Source organism: Zeus faber (genome assembly GCF_960531495.2).
Source record: "Zeus faber genome assembly, chromosome: 7".
NCBI lineage: Eukaryota > Metazoa > Chordata > Actinopteri > Zeiformes > Zeidae > Zeus > Zeus faber.
In genome coordinates this window covers 9,685,907-9,713,213 of record NC_137203.1, presented here as the reverse complement: position 1 = coordinate 9,713,213, position 27,307 = coordinate 9,685,907, and the positions used below count along the sequence as shown (strand labels likewise).

Sequence of the window (27,307 nt, the reverse complement as noted above, 5' to 3'; positions counted from 1 at the left end):
TCAAAAATATATTTCTATTCTTTCTTCTATTAAGAGTCTTCTATTTGGAGGCAAAATATAAATTGTAAATAATAACAGAATATTATTATTATTATTATTATTACTAGTATTATTATTTTTTTAATGATTCTTATTATTAATAATAATATTTTTAGTTATTCATTATTATTTTAGCTATTAGTTCAGTTATTATTATTATTATTTTGGTTTAGTCTTCATAGAGTTGTCAGTCTCACTGATCTCCATCCCTTTCTGATTTACCAGCAGCCATTGACTGTGTGGTGGGATCATGGGGTCCCTGGTCATCGTGCACGTCCCCGTGTGGCATCGGCAGCACAGAGAGAAGCCGCCAAGTGTCGGTTCCCCCGAGAAATGGAGGGATGCCGTGCCCCGACCTCAAGCAGCGGCGAGGGTGCTTCGGGAACAACACCATATGCAGCACGGCGAAAGGTACACGTACACCTTCACTGTTTTTTATTTCCAGAACGCTGTGTGATCAAAGGACAGCTGGGTTTAATGGATGGTTTTGTTTGCGCCTCATATGACTCTTGGGGATATCAAAGGCTTCTTCAATTTTCTTTTGACTTGGATGGTGGTTGATCAAAGGGTCATTCAAAGAATCGCCGTGCAAAACGCTCCTTCTATGGCATCACTACCAATGGCTACTATCGGTTCCGGTTGGGAGTTTTATTTTCCTGATGATGGATGTGGGTTCCGGGGGAGCTTTCTGGAGACACATCCCAACTACGGGTACATGTTATTGTACATGAAAGGACGGGCTCAAGGGGATAATCCTACATCGTTTTATCTAGTCGGTATTCCTCTTTCAGTTAATTCCTGTTGATGGCTTTCATCACAGCATCACATTTGCGCACAGCTGCACCGTATTAAATCCGCCTGTGCGTCTGTCCTACCCTTGACTCACTTTTTGGACTGGACGCGCTCCAGATAAAGTTAAAGCCAAGGCTTTATCAGTCCGACAGTTCCACGTAATTGTGCAAAAGTATTTCATTGCATCCCACGTCCAATTGAGCAACCCGGGATCAAATCTTTTTTTTTTTTTTAACTCAATTTGACTTGTACGATTGGGAAATGTCTGGATGGATTTGTTGGCGTGTATCTCGGCGTGCAGTGTTTTTTTTTGAACATGAACGTGAAAACATGAACATTTGAATCAATGTTTACCTGCTTAACCCCCCACCCCCGCCGCCGCTTCCTTCTAGAGGTGGCCAAAATCCTGCCTGACTCTTTCAAGAGGAACTTCAAGGACCCGTGGAGGCGACCACACATGCTGATGAAGGAGGAAAAGGCCAGGTAGGAGCCTTTATTAACGGACAACAAACACAAACACGGGACTAGTGAGTCCAGCTGCGTCCTGCCTCCCCCTGGAACGCGGCCTTTGGTCCGCAAGGAGTCGCGGCGACGGGCGGAGCGCTGTGTCGGCACTGCACTAGAAAGCCAAAAAGCTGCATCTGTGGAGTCCTACAGTCCGTACTGTACAAGGTGCCTGTCCTTACGCCGCATCAATCAGTATTGGGAAAAGTTGAAAGACAAAGGGTGATACAGTGGGGAGGGAGATCAGTCCAAATGAGATACCGATGGGTGATTCTACAGAGAAAAGCCTTTATTATCATGGCTGCGTTGATTAAAAAGACAATTTAATTGAAATAACCATTATAATTGAGACTTTTGAATCAATCTCCTTTTTTTTTTGTCTTGACGCTTGTTCCCGTTGTTCCGCTGAAATGAACCCTGGTTCGAATCGCTGGTTTTCCCTCAAACCCTGCTCTTAGATCGACGTCGACGTTTCCAAATGAGGGAGGGAGACTGAGGACGAGGCCAACGTTTGCCCCGATGCCAAAAAAACAAAAGCTTGAAATTGCTTTGACTACGGATGACGATCGCGGCTAAAGGACGTGACCTTCGCCGACGTCAAGCGCCGCCGCAATCAGCGTAAAAGTCGAGACCTTTTTTATCTTCGATCCGCGCCCGTGGAGGACGCAGGCAGCGCCCGGAGCAACCGCGGTGGGGGCGGGGGGGGGGGCTCTGTTTCTCCACGGCGCGGAGCCTTTTAACCCAAATTAAAGTGGACATCGGATACCTTTGTTTTGACTGAGGCACAAAGCTGCGGAGGGCTGAAGCGGGATTACTCGTAAAAGTGAGCCATTAACCGGGGACGACGCGGAGGCTGATTTCATACACACATCTGGTGCGCCGACGCACGGAGAGTGACCGAGCGAAACGTCACGCTCCGAGACGGCGACCTCGAGAGGCGGCCTGGGGACCCCCGGGGGGGGGGGGGGGCGGACACCACGTGTCCCATTCTCGAGGGTGCGGGAAGTACAGTAAAGAAAATATACGACACCGTCATATCGTTAGTTAATAATTCGATTATTGGACGAATGGGATGACTTACTTGGCTGGCGGCGGAGAAGCGGAAAAACGAGCAAAGTGAATCATTTTCTTGGGGTTGAGCAAACAATTTTCTTTCTGTTTTATTCAAGTTTGTGTTTATAATTATGTCCTTGGAAATCCCAAAAGAGGCGGCATATTAGATTTAGCGACAAGCTCAGGATTGGTGTAATGTAATATAGGGGAACGTGGTGCATGCGTGCGTGCGTGTATTTGTGAGTGTGTTTTATGTGGAGTCCTGTTAATAATATACATGTCTATTGGGTGCGGTCCTGTTACTTCACCCCACCTGACCGTATCGGCATCACAAGTTACCACAGTCAGCTGAACGTATGTTTACACGTGCACGGGTCTTTTATTTCATTTTTTTAAATTTGGATCGCTTTCTTCTGAGCGGCTGAACATTTCCCCCGGGCACCTCAGTTCATCCGATCCTAAACCTTAGACTCATCGGGAATTAGAAATAAAACCCTTGCCGTTCATGAAGACGTCCCTCCCGGGGGCGAGGCCCGGGGGACGAGGCACCCTCCGTCCTCGCGGCGTCCCGGCGCGACCCCGCGGTGGGCGTCGCCCTCCGCCGCACGTCGTGACCCTGGGGGGAGCCGTTCCCCGTCTCTGTTCTTCGGAGCAAGGGCCGTGTTTTCGTTCGCTCCCTCCCACCGCGCCGAGCGTCGTGCGTGTTTATAGCCATAACGGAGCGACTCGCAGACAAAAACAAGACGAGGCCACCCCTTAAAGTCGTTGCCAGAAATGACAGCTGAAGATGGAAAAAACAAGCTTTTATCGCTGTTCCTAAAAGCACGGCCTGAACCGGTGCGAAGCCTCAGGCGTCCGTGACCCTCGTCCTCTTTTGTCTGCGATCAAAGGTGACGAGGAGGGGGTCGGACTGAGGGTCTTTTGACCGATCCGGCCTGTTTCACAAATGCCGTTTGGAGCATTTCAAATTGTTGTTTTTTTTTATCAAAGCTTTGTAAACAGACACAACTGCACACCGTAATATGAGTTCTCTTATCTTTTTTCTCAAAGTTGTATTCGCTCATGCATAACACGAGTGTCGTGTCGAGTGTCGCTGACCCTTTGCGCCGGTTCTCCGAGCGAGCAGAACGTGAACACGAGTGCAAGTTAAAAAAAAACAACCCAAAAAAAAACCCCGACGTCCCCACCCCCTGTCTGCCCTCAGTTACTGCGTCTACCTGCGGGTCAAACAGGCCGGCGCCGCCTGCGCGCTGAAGCTGTGGAGCGCCCAGCTGGTCCGAGAGCGGCTGGTCTGCGCCGAGTGTCAGAGCGACGCCATGTCCAAGGCGGACCGCTGCAGCGGGGACGGCATAGGGAGCACCAGGTGAGCCGGAGACACGATATGTTCGAAGGACGGGTTCACTTATTTTTCAGACCCGCGGGGCCCTGTCGTCGGGCCGTCCGCGGCGCAACCCCTCGCCGAACGCCGAGCCCACCGTTCTGCCGCGGCCTCTTACCGAGCTTTACCGCCGTGCAGTGTGGCGCAGAGTTTACGGTTTAAAGTAAAAAAAAAAAAACAACACCGTCAAATCTCCCTTTCTAAAAAGGGAAACTTGCACGATAGTCACGTGTGGGAAATGTTTACAATAACGGTCGTATCGCATTTTGTTAGAACTACTTTCTGCCAACGCCCCGGCACATCCAAGCCTTCATTCTCAGGGTGGAAAAAAAACGAAGCGGTGCAACTGAACAATGCACAGAAGGAGACGTGCGCTACCACGCATGAAAAAAAGTCCGTGCTTGGCTTCTAGGCTTTACATAATTGGCACAGTGTGTGTATATATTCTATTATTCTCATTGTCTGTTTCATAATCATTCATTTCATTATCCCATTCTAGAACTTTTTGGGCGGCCGCTTCGGTCCCCGGATGTCACGGCTCCTGGGTGCGGGAGTCTTCCTCGGAGGGTTGCCGGTGTCCCCCGTACTCTGTGCTGTTTGTGTGAGCCGCCGTCACGAAATCCTTTATATCCACGTATATGCAGGGACACGGTCGCCGCCCACCCCCGCGCGCTCCTCGTATAACCAGGGGATCCCCCCCCCCTCGCCATCCCAGACGCTCCGGTCCAGATTACTGGATGGATGACTCCAGGAGATCAGCAGTGTCCTGCCACTTTTCTACGTCACACCTCATACCCTGTACTGTATCCATTATAAATAAGCACACAGACATTCTTGCATTTAAATCTATATTTTTGCAGCCACTATTTCCCTTTTCTCCTCCAAAGCACAGCAACATCTATATGCCTTTTTACCTCTGAATCTTTGCTATCTACCTCTAATATTACAATTGCATTTGTTGCATAATGTATAAATATATAAAGGTAATATTTTGCTTTATACATTTTCTACTTATGAGTGTTTATGTGTAATATACATGTGTCTCCATAGCTATAATTATGTGTATCCACCGGTTTATTCAAAAGACATTGTTTAAACTTTGCTGCTCCCTGTCCTGATCTGTACGGCTCCAACGTGAGCTTGGGACATTGATTTAATATCTTGTTTCTATTTACTTTCAATCATAAAGATTCCTTTTCTTTCAGATTCACAAGTCATATTGAATGTGCGTAATCAGTTAACTCTCAGGTGTGTAGATTGACGTCTTTGCCGTTCCGCTGTCACCCTCCCGTGGTGGTCAGCCGCTGTCTTTTTACGGTGCCGGACGCGCGACAGTAGTTTTAAACCCACTCTGTGTTTTAACGCTTCAAATTACGTCGGTGAGGAAAAAGAGCCATGCGGGGTCATTTTTCTTTTTCAATGCGGTTTCTTACATTTGCGCCGGATCACGGCTGAAAGCAATTCAACCCTTTCGTTTTTTGTTTTTGTTTTGTTTTGTTCTCTCTCACCCCCCCCCCCCCCTCATTAAAGGAATACTGACTCTCCCACGGGAGTGTAGGTCCGGCGTCCTCGCCGCGGGGCCCGGCGAGCGGTGGTACTCCCGTTTCTTATTACCGGGAGCCCCCTCCCCGCCCTCCCTTTTGGGCGGATACTGTCGACTAACCTGCGCTGCTCTTCCTACTCCTCCCTCCCCCTCATGTCTCTCTCTCCCCCGTCGCTCCGCTAACCCTCGCCTCGGCCGAATTTGGGAGTTGGGCCAAAGGTCGCGACGTGTTCGCCACCGCGTTGCATTCTCGTCTAAAAGAACGGGGGACCGGGGCTCGTCATAGGCGCTGTCGGTATCGGTGGAAAACAAGCTAAATCCGGGAGAATGGCTTCTGTCACTCAAAAAGAAAACCCTACGTCTTTGTCTGTGTTTGTGTATTTATTTATTTTGAAGAAGAAGAAAAAACAAAACAAGCGATAATGTCATTAGCACAGCACGGCATACTCTTATACACTGTCCATACGTTAAAACAAAAATAAACAAATATACAACCACGTCTCCTTATCTCGTGATTTATTTATTTTTTGTATTATGATTATCATGTCTGCATACCACTTATCACCGATACAGCCACTAACTTTTGCACCGAGCGAGACGTTGCATTTTTCCTCACTTTTCATCCTCTTTTTTTTTTTGTTGGGTCAGTGTGATGTGTCCGAAAGCATTCCAAATATCACCCAAGCCGCTATTAGCATTGCTGCCGCCCACCACCGGCAATTACACCGGCAACACGTCGGTGCTAAGTATATCCCTACCGGTCGACCCGTGCTTACACGCAGAAACACATGGCGGCGACGAACACATCACAGACAGAAATCCATCAACATATTTTCTCGCATTCCTGACGTTTGTTTGCGTAGTATAGATGGAATGCAAATGTGCTAAGTCGCCCCCGCTGCGTATAAGGTCGGCGTGCAGTTTGGTTTGTTGTGCCGACACGCTGAGGACGAGGCGAGAGCGAGCGACGGTGAAGCTGCTTCCCTGGTCGCCGACACCATGACATTATGAGGGTTAAAGAGAACAACAACAACAACAACAACAACCAAAAGCACAGCATGTGGAATTCACTCCTCTGGAATTTAAAACTAAAACTCGCACTTTTATATCATTCTATGGGCCGGCGTCCGTAGGGTATCACCCTGCTCCTAACTCTGACCACCACGCAGTTCTGCTCTCTATATGCTCCGTATATTCATATAGTCACACTATTATCAAATAATAATGCATTGTTATTAGATGATGGGATGACTAGAACGGAAAAAAAAGACAAACAAACAAACAAACAAACACGGCTGAGGCTTGTGATTTCCAACCCTTCCCATCTTCCCCTGTTCTGCACGATTTGCGATTACTCGTCGGCCGCGCGGAGACTTGAACCTGAAACCCTCCCCGGCGCTCTCCAGTCGCCCACCCACCCCCAAAAACAAAAAAAAAAAATCCACGGCCGGGCATCGCCCCACCCTCCACTCCCCTGCCCCCCCGACTCCCCTCCGTCAGCACAACCCTTTATTTTCTCTTACTACAACAGTGGCAATACAGTGCTGTCAGCCCCGTCGGCCCCGCCCCCTCCGAGGCAGCGCTTTAACCCCACGGCGGCCGCGCCTACTACTGCTAACCCTGCTTTTCCAAAGAGCAGGAAGGCCTGTCTCTGGCCCAGTGCCTGATGGGGTCGGACAGCAGTGTGTTCTGGGATTACGCCCGCTGAAAAGGGAGGCATTCCATCGGTGGCGGCCTTTGTCGCGGCGCGGCCATTGTTTGCTTTCGACAAGACAGCTGTTCAAAGACTGCACAGCGCCCACGGGCGGCGTGAAGGGCAAAGGAGGTGCCGGACGACTTCCGCTTAGCGCCGGCGACAATTTATTTGTCCTACCTTAAGGGTGGAGCAAAATGTTGGAAGCGTAGATGTGTGTGGAGTGTTGGTTTGTGTGTGTTATTGGGTGTACGCTGTCATTAGCAGGCCTTTCCTAATGGGGGGGCCTGCCGCCCCTGCTGAGCAGCTGGCCTGACACGGAGGAATGATAATGAATAGACGGCACCGCACCAGGACCTGGGCGACACACAGCAACACAGCTGGAGCTGGACAGCAGTAAACACCGACTTCCGACTCCGTGGAGTAATAATGGAAGAAACAGCCATCAATCTCTGAATAAAGTACGGGTGACTCATAAGAATATTAGGATTTATAGCCGAATTTCTGAATAGAACCCTCTTTTAAAGATCAATTTGTTTTTTTAATTTAGCTGTTGTAGCCTGTCAGGTGAAGATTTCTCCACAGAAGTCGAATATCCCACCCCCCCCCCCCCTCCTCTCAGTGGACACCAGTAACTCCATCATCAACAAGCTCCTTGGAGTTCTGATATGAAAATAATGTCTACTACCGAGAGAACTAGAATTAACACATTTAGTCTGGTCTGCTGGGGGGAAAAAACATCAGGAGATACTTTCTTATAGTACAGAGGATTGCACCAGGATGTTTCTACAGACTTTTAACACAGTGGTGTCACCTACTGGCTCATTTTGACAACTCCTGAGCCTGAACAGAAAACATGAGACAATTCTCTGGGAAGTGTGCTTTTATTCCATAGCGAATAATTTGTATTTTGGTAAGGGTGCTTAAAGCAAGATTCAAAGTGTTCATATATAATCTTCATTTATCGTTTAATCGCTTTGAGGAAAGGCATTATACTTTAATTACTTAAAGGCCTGATAGTGGTTAATCTATTTATATCTTACACTGTCCAAGTATGTGTAGTCATTCATGAAATAAATTCAGCTTGTTATATTCACAGACAAAATGTCACATTTTGGCCGACAAACATTCTCCTCAAAACCACTAAAAACATGGACCAGGGGAAAACAAAGATACAACCAAGGCAAAAGTGATCGGTGGCCAATATGCTGGGATCATATCACTCAGTGAGGTGTGTTTTAGACAAGGAGCCTCAGTGAAGATCATCAATTCAAATCAAAACAAATTAAAAAAATAAAACAAAACACATAACACAATGGCATTCCAGTTTTGGGGAAAGATTCTCTATCCATTTGGATGGCTGTTTTGTTCAGGCATAGTGTTTTCACCATTTATTCATCAATCAATAGTCCAGACTGCAGAGTGAGCATACTTGAACGCAATTACTCATAAACTATGATATAAAAAAACATTTGAACAAAATTTAAGTTGTTAAGCGAGTTCACTTTCTATTCAATAGATTTCTATTGACCTCATCTAGTCACGCAAAAAAAAAAAAAAAAAAAAAAAAGGCTTAAAGACAACACTTTCGTGTTTTGCCAGCAAGAATATTTGCTCACATATAGGATTCCACAAAACAGCTTTCCACAAAAATCCAGCAGAGAGGAGCTTGTCTTTGTTCTTGTTGCCTTGAGTTCTGAATGCTTGTTTGGGAATGGGTCTTATTTGAGGTTCTTGATCTGCTGGTTAGTGTTGTGGATCTTGACGTCCATCTTGTCCACTTTGTTCAGCAGCGAATCCAGAGAGGCGTCCTGATCAGTGATCTCAGACTGGAGACCCAGTCCTAAATTCTTTAGTCGGCCCAGGCCCAGAGACATCTCATCTGAATAAGACACAAACGTACAATTAGGAGTGTGACTGGAGAACTGACACCGTGACACCCCCCCCCCCCCCCCCCCCCCCAGAAATCTGCTTTGTGCAGGGTCTTTAAATATTTGTTCACGATACACTGCAATTGCTACCACACATAAAATCCTGTTAAACCAGTTGTTCACCGTTGGGAGAATATATAGACCGGTTTCTTCTGGTGGATAGGTCAGACTAGGTGAAGACTGAACAAGTTACAATATAAACACGCATTATAGTTCTGATAAATACAAATCCCATAATATCAGCGCAAACATTTCCTTTACTCAAATTCTCCGCTACAGTTGATCTAAAACACCACGAGCGGTAATGGGGAAGTCAAAATTAAAAGAGTCAGTAACCGAAAATAAAAGCACATCTTGTTAAGAACATTATATCAATACCTAGGTTGTTGTCGAGAGTCTGGTGAGCAGCCTTCAGATGTCTGTTCTGCGAGTGCTCGTTCTGTCTGGATGAGTTGTTGTCAAGCGGCGCGGCGGCTCCGAATCCTAGGACGCGTCAAATGGGAGTGATGTTGACGTGGTCGCGTTGTGTTTCAATGACGGCGTGCCTCGCCTGTGTAAAGCTCTTACCTCCCGTATCTAACCTCCTAAGGTTGGGGTGGCTGGCCTGGTACTTATCTTCGTGTTCTCGACTGCTGGACATGGCGTTCTGTAATCTGGAAGGAACAAAAAGTCAGCTGATAACCAGCGTTCCCGAAAGCCAAGCGAGGGGACGGTCGACGACCAAGCCATCGCCGAGAGGTCAAAGATGACCTTTTAAAACAGACAAAAGTCGTGCCAAACAATGTCACGCTGCCGGTGGGTAGATAAGACCATGGTTAATGACGATGAATGTCACTGATTCTGGCCCAAAAATGATCCAGACTTGTATTATTAGACAGGACTTCCATGTTTAAATACTGATTGGGAAATATTTGATATATTTCAAATACCATTTCAGACATAATTCCACAATGCCATGTTGATACCCACATTTGGCTAATTGTAATTGTCATCATTATGTCAAAAACAAGTGATGTATAATAGCATTTTACTTCAAACTGAGCACAGGTTAAAAAAAAGAAAAAGAAAAAAGCGACAGTTGACAACACGCGATCGTGGCTCTTCAAGGTCCCGCGTGTTTATGAATTTCATATATTAAACAAACAAAAACAAAAGGTGAAACCATCACTGGGTTTTAATCGGCTCCAGGTAACAGAACGACTTCTATCGGGTACATGAGCACGGTATTGGACTTGACGCCGGTGCTGTCGCCTGTGGATCTCACCTTCAAACCGACAGCGAGAACTCGGGTTTGCGGGGGGGGGGGCATCGACCCCCGCAGCCTACTAGCTTAACGACCAGAGTGTGAGCGGAGTCTTACTTGTCGCAAGCCTGGTGCGCACGGGGCTGTTCGGGCGCCGGCCTGGTCTCCGGCTTGCCCTTGAAGTAGTTGACGAGACCCCCCCACACGCTTTTGATACCGTTTATGTGCCTCTGGCTGATCTTCAGGTCTTGATCCATGTTGTCCACCATCCTCTCCGCCCTTTTCAGAGCCTCCCCCTGACGCACAAGCTCCTATAGATGGGGGAACACGGAGGGCAAGGTGGATTGTGATCGCACGGGAGGGATGCCGCCGTCGGCCTCGTCTAACAGGGAGGTACATAAATCATTTGGCAGGCCCGCCCCCCCTTACAACGCACCTCTGCCGTGTCCACGCCCATCTTCTCCGATTCGTAGATGAGGGAGAGGGAGCGGTGACTGCTGTCGACGGCGGACTGGGCCGTGCTCATCACCTCCTGCTGGAGGTGCCGCTGCCTCCTCTCTGCGTCGCTCAGGTCTCGATCGCTGTCGTCAAACCCTCCCGGGCTGGACCCGCCCCCCTGCTGCTCCTCCTCATCTTCATCCGCAAACGGGTTGTGGGATTTGGGGTAGGCCATCTGAAGACCAAAAAGACTTATTAAAAGCAGATTGTAGCAGAGTCCAAGGCACAGGCTTTTACACTAAATATTATCAGCGGTTAGAAACAATAGGGAATATGATCAGAAATAACTACCACAAGGCATAGGTTCTTATTATTAATTATTATTATTATGTGAACAATATACAGAAAGTCATACCAAAACGATGAACCACACTTAAACGGGTGGCGGAAGTGTGCTGGCCCTGTGTGTGGCGTTAGGGTGTTCAAATGTATGTCTGTGCCTTCTACTTCTCCGGTGTTAAGCGACCCCCAAAAAGCTCATCTTCGTACGGGGCGAGTTCTGACGTCCCAATGACATCACGTGACCGCGCTATGACGCGAATCCCTTCGATTGGTTTATTATTTCCAATAATGAAACCCCTTCGGCAATAGTTGCTTACCGCTGTATTTTATGGCTTATGTGAAGCAAATTTGAATGGTCTTTGGGTATGAAATGTGCGGTACCACAATTTTAAATTCAGAAAGAAATAAACGGAGCTTTCCGGGTGAAGAACAGGCGGATAGAGGCCGGACAATTAATAACAGAGTCCACAAGTGGAAAGATGGACCCGTTGGACTTCTGCGTCACCCCGCAAGACTCCCAAGTCCATCCGCACCCATTCCAAACACGTCTGTTGATTAAACATTGTGAAGCCCACGTTGCCCTGTTGCACAAGCACATCCCGCAAACCCCGGCGAAAACCCAGCACATCGTCCACATGAAACTGTTGACGCTTTATCTGCACAAACCGGAAGAAAAGAGCTTCACTCCGTAACTAAGCGATAATCAAAATGCCAGCGCCTCGTAGCTCCGTGGCGGCCAGCGCTAACGTAAAAGGTTCGGCGAAACCTTTTTGTTACTCACTCGGAAGCGAATTTAGTCTCTTACAGAAAAGAGAAACAAAACAAACGAGAGTTGAGTAGAAATACGAACCGTTGACCGGAGCTGCGAGTTGAGTGACACGGCACCTTCCGGTCACGTTTGGTGACGTCACAATTCGTCCCGAGAGACGGTACTGCGCGAATTTAAAACACAAAATACGAACATATTTTACACATTATAAATACTATACTTTAGATTATAAATACTATAAATATTTACTTAATGTTAAGTTATTGGTTGTTATTTTTTTGTGGAGTAAAATGTATTTGCTTGCGGTCGGTAATATATTACATTGTTATAACCATTTCGTTTTCCACCCTGGTACACACACTGTATGTAGCTTTTCTTTTTTTACAATTAACACTGTATGTAGCTTTTGTTTTTTTTACAATTACGCAAAGTTGCCCATTGTCCTTATTATGACAGGGTGTGAATTGTCGATACCGTTTTTTTTTCTTGTATCTTGTATATTGGTTATACTTTGAATACTTTGATAATAATAACGTTTTTTTTTAATCAATGTCTATTGTTTAATAGTTGTGGCCTGTTGTAACATCCCACGGGTGAAATAGTTACCATCATGTATCGAATCGCCTTTTGCGGTTTTTTTTTTTTCGTGAGCGGTGGTTATGTTTGTCCCGTCTGGCTCGCCGTACTGCGGATCTGCCGCTCGGCTTCTTCCCCCTCTCACTGCTGCTTTTCATGTCGGCGTAGACATGTCCGCAATGGGAGGTGGGACGAGGGGCTTTTATTTCAACACGGTGCTGTCACTGGCCCGCTCGCTGGCCGCCCATCGCCCCGCGCCCCTGGAGAAGGTAAGACGCGTGGACGTGTTGCCGCGCGGCGCGGGGGGGGGAGAGCAAGAACCCCGGTAAAAGCAACAGGGTTTACTCCGGGGCGCGCTCCGCTTCCGCACTGGCGGAGGCGGCGGCGGCGTCGGTGGTCGGTAACGCTCAAGTCGGGCTCCGTTTGACAGGTGTGCCCGTAACTGCCGCGGGGGGAGTCCCTCGGTCCGTGGTACATGTACATTCTCTTGAAATAAATTTGAAACAAGCTGGCGCGGCAGGCGGTGTGCCCGCGCGGAGTTGGATACTTCCATGCAGTGTTGTTTTGTTTTGCGCACTGCAGTCAGCGGTTGGCGCTTGGCTGGATATGGGAACTTACCTGTTGCAGAGACGGTCTCATCCACAAACCTCCCAACAACCTCCCGACAACCCCCTAATCTATCAACATTAACACTATAGTTGTTAATAGACAAAAACAAGGCCCCGGGGTGTTAACGCACACGGTTGCCGTTTGTTGCCGGTTGTTAACGCCACGACTGCCGTAAACAACAACAACAACAACAAAAAAAAAAAAGAAAAACGACATCCAACACGAGATTAAAGTGTAAATCCGTGAGATATTCTGTTTAAAAACAACCCACGTCCGATACGTTTCTTTAGCCGGAACCCTTTAATTAACAGCCATTAAATGTATTTGCGTCATGCTTACGCTTCTTCTCTATGCAGTTTCCACTGTTGGTGGCGGGGTCCGCCTTTCTCGGCACCCAAAGTCGATACGGCATATGGATTCAGAATCAGAATATTTCATGTGCAAGGATTTATTTTGTGTGAGGATGGGTGCATTATTGTATTGTATTAACAATTGGCGTAAAAGTAAAGCTTGACAGTCTATAAAGCAACAAAATATTACAACTTTAAGTGGCCATGGGATGCTTATTTGATCGTGAATACATTGCTAATCTGCTTTCTGCAGAGACTCTATGGCTGTATCTGAAAACCCCTACCATTGAGTTTCAACAGTGGTTCGTTTGGCCTTTTTCAGGTCCAAAAGTTGCAATGTATGTGTCCAGTAGAGGTACGAGGTGTGTTCACCCTGGACGTGCGTCGCAGAGATGCTGTCATCGCACTCGCTGTGTTCCTTGTGGAATCTGATTTACAGGTAAGTGTTGGTGATCAATAGACAAGGCAAACTGTTCAAAGTAGGTGTTATTAGACGCTTCCATTTTGTAATTTTTCTGCCTACTTTCTTAATTTTTTTTCCTTACTTAATTTTTATTTGTAAGTATTTCTTAAAATTCTGATATTTTCTTTTTAACTTTGAGTCACTTGAATTTGTTAAGCTCTTTTACTTTTTAAACTTTTTTACTATTTGAACTGCTTAAAATTTGCCAAATTTGTTCACACTGGATTACAGTTGTAACATGACACCTGCTGTGACATTCTACATTGAAATACAAATACAACTTTGGAACTTTGAAAACTCACCAGGTTATGACTAAAACATTATCATTTAAGACCAAACATCATAAAGCTCATCCATTTAATTAATAACTTACGGTGCCTGTTACATTGTAATGCTGTTGCCTGATATTTCTGTGTCCTGGCAGCTTATGCAGTATTATGTCCATGCTGCCTTTTAAATACCCTCTGTCAAATCTTCCAGTTTCCATATCGCTGTGATAATCTCGTTCCCTTGATCTGATTAGGCTGCTGGTTAGCCGTGCTTTGCAGGGATTCCACGTCCAAGGGACACTGCCCAACAGCAAGTCTAACAGCCATCTGAGAGTGCAGTGTACTGTAGTTCACTCTTAGTAGATTTTTAAGTGAGCACACTGTCAGACTGGAACTCAGACAAATTGAGCTCTATTATTCCACAATCGATTGGATTTTTTTTTTTTTCTTTAATGGCCGTTTAATAATTGTTTACATGTTATTAAGACTTAGTTGTCTCAAAGTGCAAAGGTACTGCTTTGGGCCGACTAGTGCGGCGTTTTAATTTCTTTTTCTTTTTCCCTCACGTAGCACAAAGACACACTTGTTTCCTACTTGCTGAGCCTATTGAGAGTGTTACCACGGGTCCAATGGATCGAGGAGAGCTTGGGAAAGAAAGGGAAGGGTATGAAGACTCGTATTATACTCAAAGAATAATATCAACATTACACCCTTCTTCCATTATATTTCATCAAGATAATTCAGTAAATTATATTTGAGCTGTGGGCGGAGGGCCTTTCGTATAATAAAACTTAACTCTCTATTGGAAATATTACACTCATGAAATAAATATGCAAGTTTCTGGTAAGGTCAAGGTAAGAAGTCTGTTTTTTATTTATTTTTTAGTGCAAGTAAGAAAACTTCAGCCTCTTTGCAATGTTAAATAATTAGAGGAAAAGATCATCATTTTATGTTTTAATCTGAATGATCTTTGGTGCACACGTATGAACAACCCCAGCAACAAAGATGGACTCCACAACCATGAGATGACTCAAACATTATTTCAATTTTCCAAGAACATTTGATGACATCAACATTTCTTTCTTCTTTTTTTTTTTCTTTTTTTTTCTCTCAGAATCTCTCCCTGTTGCAGAAAACTTCAGTTTTTGTTTAGTGACCCTGTTGGCAGATGTCGCACAGAGGGACCCAGACACCAGGCAGCAGGTTGGATCAGGATAATGTTTGAGGTCGTCCACAGAGATGACAACAGCAATTTAGTGGTTGATTGTTGATGTTTTATTTGTATTTATTTATTTATTTATTTATTTTTGTTTTCCCTCCAGATTCTGGATGCTGTCATGGAAGTCATGCAGGGACTGCAGGAGATGTGCCAGACACCAGAGAACCACGATCAAGGTACAGAGACACACCCGTGTCCCAAAACAAAGCTTTGTTTTGGTTTTTGTTTGGATGGGGAACTTAAAGAGCGCTCCTCTTGCCTCCAGTCTACCTATGCAGGTACGTCGTCCCTTGTCTGCTTGGCGTGACGAGGGCCTTCGGTCGCTACAGCAACACAGACGAGGCTCTGTTGTCCAAGCTGTTCCCCAGAGACTCGCCCCAAGCCCCCTGCGTAACTGAGGAAAGCGACGGGGTCCGGCGGAGGTCTTTCAATGACTTCTATTCGATCATGCCATCCTCGCTACTGACGGTGTGCCAGGGTGAAACGTTACGCAGAAGAACGGGGACAAACTTAGATGCATCCACGCAGGTGGGTGTTTTTTTTTTTGTTTTTTTTTAAACTGTAATCAAGTTTTATTTTTTCCTTCAGGGCAGTCTTAAGATTTGTCTTCAAAGAGTCAATAAAAAGAGAAACTTTGAAAATATATTACTAACCATATGGCGAGCTGTTCGACTGTTGAGGGTGGCCGACTGAATATTTCATCCTTTTAGGTCAGTCCGGATCCAGGGGGCCAGTCGCCCTGCTCCCCCACAGTGTCCGGCCCCAACCTCTTTGAGGGTAAAGATAAAAACATTCCTGAGAAACAGTCTGCCTTGTTATAGTTGCGATGTTTTCTGAAATATTGATCCCGTTGTCCTTCATATGGCTTGATATAAGGATAAATAACAAGGTTTTTTTTTTTTTTCTTAAGCTCTGCAAAAAGATGAATTTTCCATGAATTTTCCAAGCACTGTAGGCCAAAATCGAATTTTGCCCATTTGGATCACACCATACATCGCTGGTTGACTTTCTCTCTGACCACTCTAAACCACTTCCATAATTAAACATATTGTCATATCTTATGCTCCTGTTTTTGTCCTTCTAGGCGCCTACGTCCCCGACTGCGGCGCAATTGACCCTGAATACTTCTTCTCCACCGTGAGCTCTAGTTTCTCCATGTCCCCTCTGTTCGCGGGGGGAGGTGGCGCGGAGCTGGAGGTGCCGGTTGAATTACTCAGACAGCTCCTGAGCATGGTACAGTAACCCTCCCCCTCCCCCATCCCTGGTGACTTCTATACTGCTTTCCACTGTGGGTGAATATGTCTGAAAGTGTTTTTTTTTTTCTCATCCAATCGCTGAGCTTGTTTTCCCACGTGCAGGTGAAGAATTTTGTCTCAGACTCCTTTTTGAAAACACTGGATGCAACAATGTTGGAAGTCACAGAGGTGTGTGCCCCATCAAAGATTACCAGCTTGCACACACACATTATGGCAATAAAAATATATTTCTTATATTTCTGTCTGTTTTTGTTTGTCTATTAGTCCAATCCTGGGATCAACCTTCATTACAAAACCTTCAGCGACCCTCTCTACGTCTGCGTTTTCAAAATGCTAAGGGACACGCTTTACCACATGAAAGGTAAAACAGGTTGATGTGTTTTGTAATCATTTAACCGGACATGTAATTGTGAGAAATCTCAACCCCCTCTGCCTGTCGTGCCTCAGCCTTGCAGCCGGCGTTCGTGCGGGAGGTGCACGACTTTGTCCTGGAGCAGTTCAGCAGCAGTCAGTCGGAGCTGCAGCGCGTGCTCCACGACGCGGGTGGGGGGCTCGGGGATCCCAGCCCCCTCAAGCTGCGTTGCCAAGCCAACGCCGCCTGCGTGGACCTCATGGTGTGGGCCGTCAAAGACGAGCAGGGTAATCGATCGCAGCGCGGAGGGGGCCGGAGGTCGCGTGCTTGCTCATCACAACTGGGTTTTTGGTGGTGTATTTTTACTGACGGCGAAACCTCTTACCCTCTGTTTGAGTTACAGGAGCCGAGAATTTGTGTACCAAACTCTCAGAGAAGCTGCAGTCCAAAACCTCCAGTAAAGTCATCATTGCTCACATGCCCCTGCTCATCTGCTGCCTACAGGTAAAGCACTCAACAGCGTAACATTTCAATCAAGCAGCTTCTAGTATCTTTTTCCACTTCCAATTCAAAGTCTGTTCATTTATAAACCAAGGTTTTCTATTGTGTCGTGCTCAATGTCCTTCCCTCCTTTCATAACTAAGTCATTCCATCCCAAAACCAGTTCTGAATTCATTGATCGAAATATGTTTTAGGCTTTCTTGCTTTCTCCCTTCTTTCCAGGGCCTGGGATGTCTGTGTGAGAGGTTTCCAGTCGTGGCCCACTCAGCCACTGCTTCTCTCAGGGATTTCCTGGTCGTCCCCTCCCCCGTTCTCATTAAGCTCTACAAATATCACAGCCAGTGCAGCACAGGTAAAAAATAACAGCCGCACGTCCAAAAAACGGACATGAAAATCTCAAGTTCACGTTCGCCACTTATAACTTTGGTTTTGCTGACCACAGCACCGGTTACACCGGGGCACGATAGAATTCACAGGGTCACATGCAATATTGACCTGCACATTGGCCGGGATGGAGGCAGACGCGGCCAAATCGAAATGCAATTCACATTATTGACTTCCCTGTGGTGCCCCGTGGCGTCGTGTGTCAGATGCTGATTGGCATTTGGTTTGCACTTTATATGCCCCTATGCACAACAAAGTTCTCTCTGTACACCATAGGCAAGACAATTGTAGGGATTCGTTTTGGGGGATATTTGCTTTAATCTATCTTACCCAGATTCACATGAGAAGGTCCATACCAATTTCGTCCATGTATGTCTAGTACCGATATGGTGATAGGCTGCATGAGAACTTGGTTAGCTGAATGTAAGCCTAGCCTAGCTCCTATGAAATTAGGGAAATGCATCTTCCAGTGTCAAAAGACAGTTTTTATTTGACAGTTTTTACTTGTCATGAGGGCACAAGATGTGCTGCTTAAACCACTCAGCTTTTGAGATGCTGGAATTATATTAAAAGAGCTCAACTCTCCAGGGCTTTTCTTTTGTGCTGATTAAATAGACGCATAAATAATGGACACTGATGGTGATATAGTGGAACTCCTCGTAGTGTATTCAAGCTGATCGCAATTAGCTCTTTTTTAGTGAATACCACTTTCAGCAAAGTCACTTATAATGTTTTTTTTACATTGAATATCCAGATTTCTACATGTGTAATGAAAAGTGAATTCTAACGTTCTGATGTCATTCTGAATTCCTCTCTGATGTAATTTCTGTCTTTGTTACTAAATCTCAAGGCACGGGAGAAATCAGGATCAATGTCACCAATGAACATGCACAGTCGACATTTAACATCCTCTCAAACAGGAAGGACCAGCCCTCGATGTATGAGCAGCTCAGAGACATCTCCATTGACAACACATGCAGGTTACACAAAAGCAAAGCTCTTCTCGTCACTTTTCTGGGTCATTTTGTTCCACCTGTTGAGATTGAGTTCACGCCCTTCTCTTCCAGGTGCCTGAAGGCTGGTCTGACCATGGACCCGGTCATAGTCGAGGCCTTTCTGGCCAGCCTCTCCAACCGGCTCTACATCTCGCAGGAGAGTGATAAGTGGGTGACTTTTTTTTAAAATAAATAATATCTAAAATAATATATTTATGTACACTACCGGTCAAAGGTTTTTTCTCCATTTTTGCAGTTTTTATTGAAAAGAGTGGATTGCGGCCGCTCATAGCACCATGAATTGCGCATCGCTTGCAACCGCTATCTGCCCCGTCTCAATGTCCGATTCACAAAAGATTTTGCACTAATGATATCACAGCACAAACACGCCCATAGAGTTTTGCTGCTGAGTGTAATTTTCCCTTGTTTTGTGTCTGATAGTGGACCCGCGAAGGTCCTGGGCCGAACACCGCAGAACTTAGGGTGCCCCTCTGGGGGCTAAGACCTCCAAACTCGGGCCGTGTGGTGGCCGGAACCTCCCCCCACATCGGAAACGTTATTCTTAAAACTTAAGAATGACTTTATTGACTGGCCATACTCGTCTATCTATAATAACCTAATTAAAAAAAAAAATCTTGTATTTTTGTCATGTATTTAAAAAAATTGACATCTAGGGGAGCTTTATTAATTTATTTTTCATGACACAACTGCCTATAACTAACTATAAAAAAAAAAGAGTTTGGGTGGAGCTGTCCATGGTCCTGAATCTTTAGGATGGGTTCTTTAGGATGCTGGTTTTGACCGCTTAATGGTTATTTCCAATAACTTTTTGTTGTTTTTTCGATATCTTTTGAGTTTAAAGGGGAACTATTATGCTCCTTTTCAACAAGTTAATGTAGGTCTCTGAGGTCCCCAAAACATATTTTTGAAATTTTTGTGCTGAAAGTACCGCTCAGATTATGCATTCTAGCCATTCTAACATGCCTCTAAACCATCCTGTTCCTGGACGCTCTGTTTATGAGCCAATGTGGTTTGAGTTTGACTTCCGGCATCTGTTGTGTCTAGTCTGTAAATTTTCACTGATTTCTCCTCATCAGCCCACCAAAATCTGTTTCTGAACACATTTCAGGCAAGAAATAAGCAATCCTATGAGTCTTCACTCATATTAGCTCTACAAGGCCTAATTTAAAAGTTTGTTCCGACCTTCTTTGCCGTGCTCCAAGCTTGCGGGGGACATCTGGGACACCGCACGCGGGGATTTTTTGTTTCAGGTAAACGTCGGAAAGTAAAAATAAATACCGCTCCAATAAAAACACACTGCTTTTATTGGTTTTGTTGGGCGTGTGGCTATTTGCGCTGGTGTTTGAATTTGACTTTTTTTCCAATGAGCTTCATTTACACAGAAAGGTGGAACAAGCCTGGAACATTTCATGACTATAAAATGTCTATTAAATGACTAATGACTATAAAAGTTTCGATTGCGCAAGCGCGAGATGGATAAATCCAGTGTGAAACACTGCCTCTGGCAGTCATCCAGAATTCATAGAACCATAGATACTAACTCTCGTTTTACCTGTTGATTGGTGTAATGAGCAGCACCTTTGTCCTGGGCTAAATTACCTAGACCCAAGACCGGTGTGGCTGCTTAAACCACACCACCCCACACCACAAGATAAACCAGTATTTTAGAAGTTCAGGAAACTGTTGTTGTTTCAGTTACTATGCGTCCTGTCCGTAGGGCTTTCTCAAAATTCTCACAATTTTGAAGTCTAAAATTAACTGGAACACCAACTTCGGTATAAAACACGAACACAGTTGATGTCTTGTTTGAACTGTGTTGTCACAAACACCTTGTCATTTAAGTTTCATCCAAATCAATCCACCTACGGAGCAGATATAAGCAAAAACACCAAATTTGAAAAAAGTGACCACACATCACTATTCATAAATAAAATGGGCAAGATGAGATTTACAGTAAGAAGCTTTATGACGGAATCATAGTATTTACTATAAATGTACAGATTCCGATTGAGAATGTCCAGTGTGCGGCGTAGACTCGGCACTCTGCACTTGTTCAACGTTGCCAAACTGTCGATTTACGTGTGTATTTATAGAGCTTCTTACCTGGTAGATGTCAGTAAATCTGTTCGTTTGATATTTTAAATTCGTGGTCCACATTACTTTGCTGGATTAATGAAAAATACAATAAAAAGTTATCCACAAAAAATTATTGAAGCTTCCACTCGAAACCAAGGAAATGTGCGACTGAGTCATGCGTTCAGGATCCAGCGAGGCGTTGGAAAAATAGAAGCCGTGCAATGGTAATTACGCACAGTTAAATTCCACAAGGTTTTCGTATTTCATGGAAACATAACTTACTGAAAATGTAATCCAAGCGAAAAAGTCAACAAATAAATGACGTGGTTGACACAGTACCAAACGGCCACCCGTCACTGAGGGTGCTGCTCTATTTCCACATACAACACGGCGAGTTATGACAATGAGAAGTTCTGGTTTACAGAGAAACATGAACAATTGTTTTAAAGACAGGAGGGTTGCACTGTGTAGACCGCGTAATGGTTGCTCTGCGAGGTGAGCAACCAGGAGACAACAGACCTGGGAGAGCCAATGTGGCATTCAATGTAAACTCCGAAAATCGTGCTGCTTTTCAGAGAACCTCAGAAACTGTAAAACGTACCCATCATGACTAAACTGGACCTCTTGTATTGCTGCCTGCAGCTATATTTGCTATTGTTACTGCAGTTCTTGTTTATTTGTTCTAAACATGCACAATAGCATTGTAGATTACTACACTAATCCTTTTGTGAAAGAAACTAGAATGGTTCAAATCCTAAATTATGTAAAATTTTGAATTCTTCATCTGTCCTTTACCAAGGGATGCCCATTTAATCCCGGACCACACCATCAGAGCGCTGGGGCACATTGCCGTGGCACTACGAGATACTCCTAAAATCATGGAGCCCATTCTGCAGATCCTGCAGCAGAAGTTCTGCCAGCCTCCGTCCCAGCTGGACGTCCTGATAATAGACCAGCTAGGCTGCATGGTCATCACAGGGAATGTGAGTTTAAGTCATCCCTGCCCTTGCTAGCTGTGTGCTCATACACATGGAAATGCAGCATATTGACTCTTGCTATGCCTCCCTGCACCCCATAGCAATACATCTACCAGGAGGTTTGGAACTTGTTCCAGCAGATCAGTGTGAAGGCCAGCTCAGTGGTCTACTCAGCTGCCAAGGACTACAGAGACCAAGGCTACAGGTCAGAATCGATCGTTACTTTATTATTAAAATGACCAAGACTACTAGTGAAAAATACTGCTAGTATTACTACTCTAGAAATGGCTAATTGATATTTGTTTACATTTGTCTTACATTTGACCTTTTTCACTATATGAATTTGCTTTTATTTCCTTCTAAGGCACTGTTCCGTGGCTGTGATAAACGCCCTGGCCAATATTGCAGCCAACCTTCAGGGGGAGTCGTTGGTGGATGAGCTGATGGTCAACCTGCTGGAGTTGTTTGTCCAACTGGGCCTTGAGGGCAAGCGTGCGAGTGAGAGAGCCTCAGATAAGGGACCTGCACTTAAGGTGCATGAATGCAAATGGACACAAACACCGTTTGGGGGGCGGGGGGGATCTTCACAGGACAGTCATTTTAAAACAGTGTTTTTTCTTTATCATTTGTCAGGCATCAAGCAGTGCCGGTAACTTGGGAGTCCTTATTCCAGTTATTGCTGTGGTAAGTATGTATTGTCTACACACAGGAGCTAACCCCCTCCAAACAACTCATTAATTTAGACCCAGAAACCTGTGTTGAAATACACGTCTGAGTAATTATTGGTGAATCTGAGCTGTTAGTTAGTATTTAACTCTATAGACAAATATTTACCCTGACTGTCAGAGTACATTTAAAGGGGAGCTATTATGCTTTTCCTTATTTTTTGTCACATATATTAGTCTTGGGCAGATTTACGATTAAATCTTCTATCGGCGATCGACTCCATCGATCGCGATTGACATTGATGACAGACCTTTTTTTATTTTATTATCAGCCAGGAAATTCAAGCATTGAAACGGTGTAAGTGCAGTTTACTGTGGAGAGAGAGAGAGAGAGAGAGAGAGAGAGAGAGAGAGAGAGAGAGAGAGAGAGAGAGAGAGAGAGAGAGAGAGAGAGAGAGAGAGAGAGAGAGAGAGAGAGAGAGAGAGAGAGAGAGAGAGAGAGAGAGAGAGAGAGAGAGAGAGAGAGAGAGAGAGAGAGAGAGAGAGAGAGAGAGAGAGAGAGAGAGAGAACTCGCTCCCTCTGCTCAGAGCTGCACGGCGGAGCGCAGATCATGGGCGCCCTGATGGTGTGCATCCGGACGCCTGTGATCTGCGCTCCGTGAACGCATCTCAGTTGCACCAAGGATGAGTTCCTCATATTTATTTCTTGCCAAGACAATCCTCTACCTCGATGCCTATTGACACTTTGAAAAACGCGCCTGATTAAAAAGAGCACCATGGGTCCATGGAGCATCAAGGGGAAAAGGGGCAGGTGCTGCTATATAGGTAAATCTTGCGATTACAATATAGCAATATATAATATAATCTTATAGAAAAAGATTTTGATTTATTTTATTTCCCTAGTTTCTAAATTGTATGGAAAATGAAAGACATAAACCAAACTTTTTTTTTTTCGTTTCTCCTCCAGACAGCGATGGGTGCTGACTCCCGTGCCCGTATTTTTACTTTATTTATTTTCCTTTTTTCCTACATGTATGAAACGGAAATTTAAACACAACTCAGTTAAGGGACTGTCCCATTCCGTCCCGCTCCAAAAAATCCTGTGCGTCCTCACTGTCGGCACAGTAGAGACGCACGTCTCCCCCTTGCTTTCTGTTGCTTTGGGAATTGATTTAGTAACAACTGGATGTTTTCGTGTAAATACTAAACTTGTAAATAATAAATCCTGCACTTCTGGAACGGGGAGACCGCATTTGCCACATTAAATTACGTTCTATGCGCGCACGCGCAGCCCAGAAATAAAATCATTTATTGGTGATCGCTGCCCCCAAGCAATCGGCGATTGGAATTTGGCCAAAGTGTCAAATAATGAGGTAAACTAATGACAAAGTAATCGCTGTGAACAAAATCCTCAGGCTTCCGACCGTTCTGAACACTCGGTTTTCAAAGGTTTTCTTCTACTCTCTGCATGAGCTGACGTCAGCTAGTCACTGATTTCTTTGTATGGGCATCAGCTCCATCGGATTTGCTCTGCATTTCTCCAAACAAAAACAATAAATAATAGTGTGTTTTTAGTGTGTTTTATTTTATTTTCCGACGTTTACATGGAAAAAAATCGCTGTGTGGTTTCCGTGTCCCACAAGCTTGGAGCAAAGTCGGAACTAACTTGTAGATGAGGCCTTGTAGACCTAATATGAGATTGCTTATTTCTCGCCTCAAATTTGTTCAGAAACATATTACAGTGATAGGTTGAAATCAGTGAAAGTTTACCAAGTAAATAAAACGCATCCCGGAGTAAAGCTCAAACCCCACTGACTCAGAACTAGGGGCTTGGCTGCTCTTTCACTGTTAAAGCTACACATGCTGAAACAGCCCGTTTTGAAACAGTCCGGGTTGAGAGGCATGTCACAATGGCATGAATGCATAATCTGAGTGGCATTTTTAGCCAGAAACCTCAAAAACATGTTTTGGGGACCTCAGAGACCTATATTAACAGGTGCAAAAAGGAGCATAATAGGTCCCCTTTCAATGTTTCAATGGGTTTTAGCACAATCTTGCTGAATGTGATGCTTTTAATAGATGCACTTCATGGTGACATGTTTGTAGTGATTTGTGAAAAATCCTAAATAAGGAAATCCTGAACAGCGGATTAAACGTGGTTTAGAAAACCGTTCCACTTGCCCTGATTGACAGCAAATTAAATGCAAACATTTGCTAATTGACGAAACATGTATAGAGATTCGGGGCAAAGGTGAAATGTTGCTGTTACCAAGGCTCATCTAACCCAGTCTGTGAGTTACAATGTTACGAGTTTTGTGGGGACTGGGGATTTGTTGATTATCTGCAGTCAGGTTTAGCTCTGCGAAGGATCGACCACTCGGCCCATGAAGACCAGGCAGTCTGTACGGTGCTCGTAGATGAGGAAGAGGAAGGGGTGGTCCACAACAAAGCGGATCTGGGAGGACAGGGGCATGAAGCCCACCTGGGTCAGGGCAGCTGCCTCGGTCCCCTCCTCATTCACTGTGATGGTTCCTTGGTGTTTCAGCTGAGAAGGGGAAACATTAAACGGTCAATTTGAAGCTGTTATCGGGGTTTGGAATAAAAGCATGACGGATTTGAGCGTGACCAGATGTTAGGCTTTCCTACCCAGTTAATGGAAACCTTTTCCGTGGACATTCCAGAGAAGTCTCCATTCTCCTGAAACAAGTCGGTCAGTCCCATCTCCTTGAGATTGTCAATCAGGTCGTAGTTCTGCTCCAGTTTAAACTTGGGGAACACCACCTCACGAGTCCTAGTACCAGGGAACGGAAAAATAAACACTTAGGTTTCATTTTTTAGACTTGTGTGTGTTGTATGTAGATTTGACAGTTTTTCTAAGGGGTTGTTGTATGTTCAGTTTCTCGCCGCTGACCTATTGGTCATATTGTTCAGCCACTTGCTGACGACAGTGGGAGAGATCTCCTGCTCCAGGTTTCTCATACCGGAGATCTTCCTGGGCAGGGCAATGAGCATGCTGATGTTCCCAGTATACGGGAGCTGGAATCAAGATTGCCAATCTTATTATAAGGCTTATTAAAGTGTAATCTTTCAGAAAATGTTTTACCTGGAACTTAATTCTCTGCTAACTTATTGCGCACAGAATCAGAATCAACAATCTCATGCTGCCCACCTGTAGGATGTCGCACTGTAGTTCATGGTCAACAGCTGCCATGTAGTTCCCCTTGTTTGTCATAGTGGGCACGCGTACGTTTGTCTTCTCGGTGGTACGGAAATTCCGATAGTGAGTCATTTCTTTGGGGAACTTCTGTTCCCATGTACCTGTTTTGGTTAAACAAATAAGTTAATGTTGTCCTACGTTTCAAATCTGAAAGCATAAGCTTCTTATTGCATTCATGCAGTTTCAATGGGAAGTGAGGTCCCTACTGCCCTTTGTTCATCCTACCTTTAAAGTACAAGTAGTTGAGTAGCATAAGCACCATATTTGGGTCGATGCTCTTGAGAGGTTCTCTGATCAGGCCTTTGGTCAGCTTGAGGATGCGCCGATTGGCCTTGGTCAAAAAGGAACGGTCCTGGAAGTCCACCAACTGTGGCTCTGCAAAATAGAAAGCCTTTGTCTCCTTACGGAAAGCATCCTTCACCGAGACATCCTTTTTCACGTAGACGTCGTTCACAGAGCGCAGCGTGTATCCAAAGTTCCTCCGGAACAGCCTGTGGGTCAGCTTCCTGAACAGCTTGTGCACAGTTGTGTTGTCATAGTGATGGCTCGCGTTGACAAACTCGGCGAACCCCAGAGCCTTGTAGACTTGTTCTTGTGTGGTGGGCCCGGTACCTAACGACATCATCCCCATTGCAATCGAGATGCCGGCAGGTGCCAGCAGGATGTTGTCGCTTTGGTTGACGTGATTACGGAGGCTTCTGTAGAGGTTAAACCCAAAGTGGGCGTTGACAATATTGATTCTCTGGAGGCGTGACCGTCCGTGGAACAGCCGCAGCAGTCTGGCACGGCGAATCTTTGGGTCAGAGGGCTCGGCGAAGATGTCAATGTCTGGAGCCGGAGTGGCAATCTCATCGATCTCATCGCCTTCTCTGGAAAGGAACCACAATCGCAATATGTGGGATATGTGGGAATATTTTCCAATGTATCAGTATTTTGATCTCAAATAATTAATCCTGCCTGCTACATTTTAATTGACAAGCTGTCTGGGTTCATTTAGTCCTCAATCTTAAAAAAAAGGATAAAAAAAATTCTATCCAATGCAGGTCATTGTTGACCAGATATTATATTCATTACTCACATGTAGTCATCACTGTCCTCGGCCAGGATCTTATCAAAGTCAATATAGTCCTCATCTTCAAAGTCGTCAAACGGAAGATCTTTGGTCACGGTGTTCTCTTTGTGGAAGTCCACGGGGATGGCCGCGATTTCTGTGACCGCGTCCTGGCCAAGGCGCTTGGGGAGCTGGTCAGAACCATGCTCTGTGAAGTGAGAACTCAGCTCTTTGATCCCAGCGAGGGATGGGCTGACCAGAAGGCACACGGCAGAGACGACTTGGACGACCCACATCCTGAAGTCAAGCTGGAAACAAGCACAGAGAGGGCTAAGTTCATGGAAAATTATGGAAATTGGAACTTTTGACTTATGTCATGGCTTCAGTACGTCAAAATAAAATATACTGATGATGGTATTCATTTATATTTAGATAATACATAAATATCATGGTTAATTGAAGTTAAACAACACAATTATTTTTCTAGGTACAACTGTAATTGGGCAGTGATTTAGTAGAAGTACTGCTACTACTAAATGATTTAGTGCTACACAAATACTGCGTACAACATCAACAATGATCGCACATCAGACACGCTTTT

At 45.1% G+C, this 27,307-nt stretch overlaps 4 protein-coding genes across 4 annotated transcripts in view; 2 read left to right on the top strand and 2 right to left on the bottom strand.

Moving 5' to 3' along the window:
• LOC307232958 (somatomedin-B and thrombospondin type-1 domain-containing protein) overlaps positions 1-5,765 on the top strand; it is a gene marked incomplete at its 5' end in the record, with an annotated part of 17,151 nt that extends 11,386 nt beyond the window's left edge. Inside the window, 4 exon segments of the mRNA XM_080004172.1 lie at positions 265-450; positions 1,224-1,314; positions 3,593-3,751; positions 4,266-5,765. Coding sequence (XP_079860298.1) covers positions 265-450; positions 1,224-1,314; positions 3,593-3,751; positions 4,266-4,371 — 542 coding nt within the window. The 3' untranslated portion in view covers positions 4,372-5,765.
• Positions 5,766-7,875: 2,110 nt separating this feature from the next.
• snap29 (synaptosome associated protein 29) lies at positions 7,876-11,847 on the bottom strand. Its single transcript, XM_080003177.1, has 6 exons — positions 11,807-11,847; positions 10,613-10,849; positions 10,294-10,487; positions 9,501-9,586; positions 9,312-9,416; positions 7,876-8,884 (listed from the first exon to the last, which is right to left on the bottom strand). Exons 2-6 carry the CDS (start codon positions 10,847-10,849, stop codon positions 8,724-8,726), a joined length of 783 nt encoding a protein of 260 aa, XP_079859303.1. The 5' UTR covers positions 11,807-11,847; the 3' UTR covers positions 7,876-8,723.
• Positions 11,848-13,585: 1,738 nt separating this feature from the next.
• Positions 13,586-27,307, top strand: part of pi4kab (phosphatidylinositol 4-kinase, catalytic, alpha b) — a 35,307-nt gene continuing 21,585 nt past the window's right edge. The window contains exons 1-18 of the mRNA XM_080004171.1: positions 13,586-13,699; positions 14,563-14,656; positions 15,107-15,195; positions 15,315-15,387; positions 15,477-15,739; positions 15,922-15,988; positions 16,296-16,444; positions 16,570-16,635; positions 16,732-16,828; positions 16,915-17,106; positions 17,223-17,323; positions 17,543-17,672; positions 18,555-18,684; positions 18,772-18,867; positions 21,596-21,779; positions 21,875-21,978; positions 22,138-22,306; positions 22,407-22,457. Of these exons, the coding sequence (XP_079860297.1) occupies positions 13,601-13,699; positions 14,563-14,656; positions 15,107-15,195; positions 15,315-15,387; positions 15,477-15,739; positions 15,922-15,988; positions 16,296-16,444; positions 16,570-16,635; positions 16,732-16,828; positions 16,915-17,106; positions 17,223-17,323; positions 17,543-17,672; positions 18,555-18,684; positions 18,772-18,867; positions 21,596-21,779; positions 21,875-21,978; positions 22,138-22,306; positions 22,407-22,457 (2,154 nt within the window). The 5' untranslated portion in view covers positions 13,586-13,600. The remainder of the gene's footprint in view (positions 13,700-14,562; positions 14,657-15,106; positions 15,196-15,314; positions 15,388-15,476; positions 15,740-15,921; positions 15,989-16,295; positions 16,445-16,569; positions 16,636-16,731; positions 16,829-16,914; positions 17,107-17,222; positions 17,324-17,542; positions 17,673-18,554; positions 18,685-18,771; positions 18,868-21,595; positions 21,780-21,874; positions 21,979-22,137; positions 22,307-22,406; positions 22,458-27,307) is intronic.
• Positions 24,792-27,002, bottom strand: serpind1 (serpin peptidase inhibitor, clade D (heparin cofactor), member 1; the record flags this gene model as incomplete). Its single annotated transcript, XM_080004673.1, has 6 exons — positions 24,792-24,983; positions 25,085-25,229; positions 25,350-25,474; positions 25,608-25,756; positions 25,881-26,524; positions 26,734-27,002. The coding sequence occupies 6 exons, from the start codon at positions 27,000-27,002 to the stop codon at positions 24,792-24,794; spliced, it is 1,524 nt and encodes a 507-aa protein (XP_079860799.1).

Excerpts from the sequence above, each read along its gene's own strand:
- snap29 (XM_080003177.1), bottom strand. The coding sequence starts at position 10,849 with ATGGCCTACCCCAAATCCCACAACCCGTTTGCGGATGAAGATGAGGAG. Across the intron at positions 9,587-10,293 it reads GCGCACCAGGCTTGCGACAA|ATTACAGAACGCCATGTCCA; the intron begins GTAAGACTCCGC and ends TGTTCCTTCCAG. Across the intron at positions 9,417-9,500 it reads TAGGAGGTTAGATACGGGAG|GATTCGGAGCCGCCGCGCCG; the intron begins GTAAGAGCTTTA and ends GACGCGTCCTAG.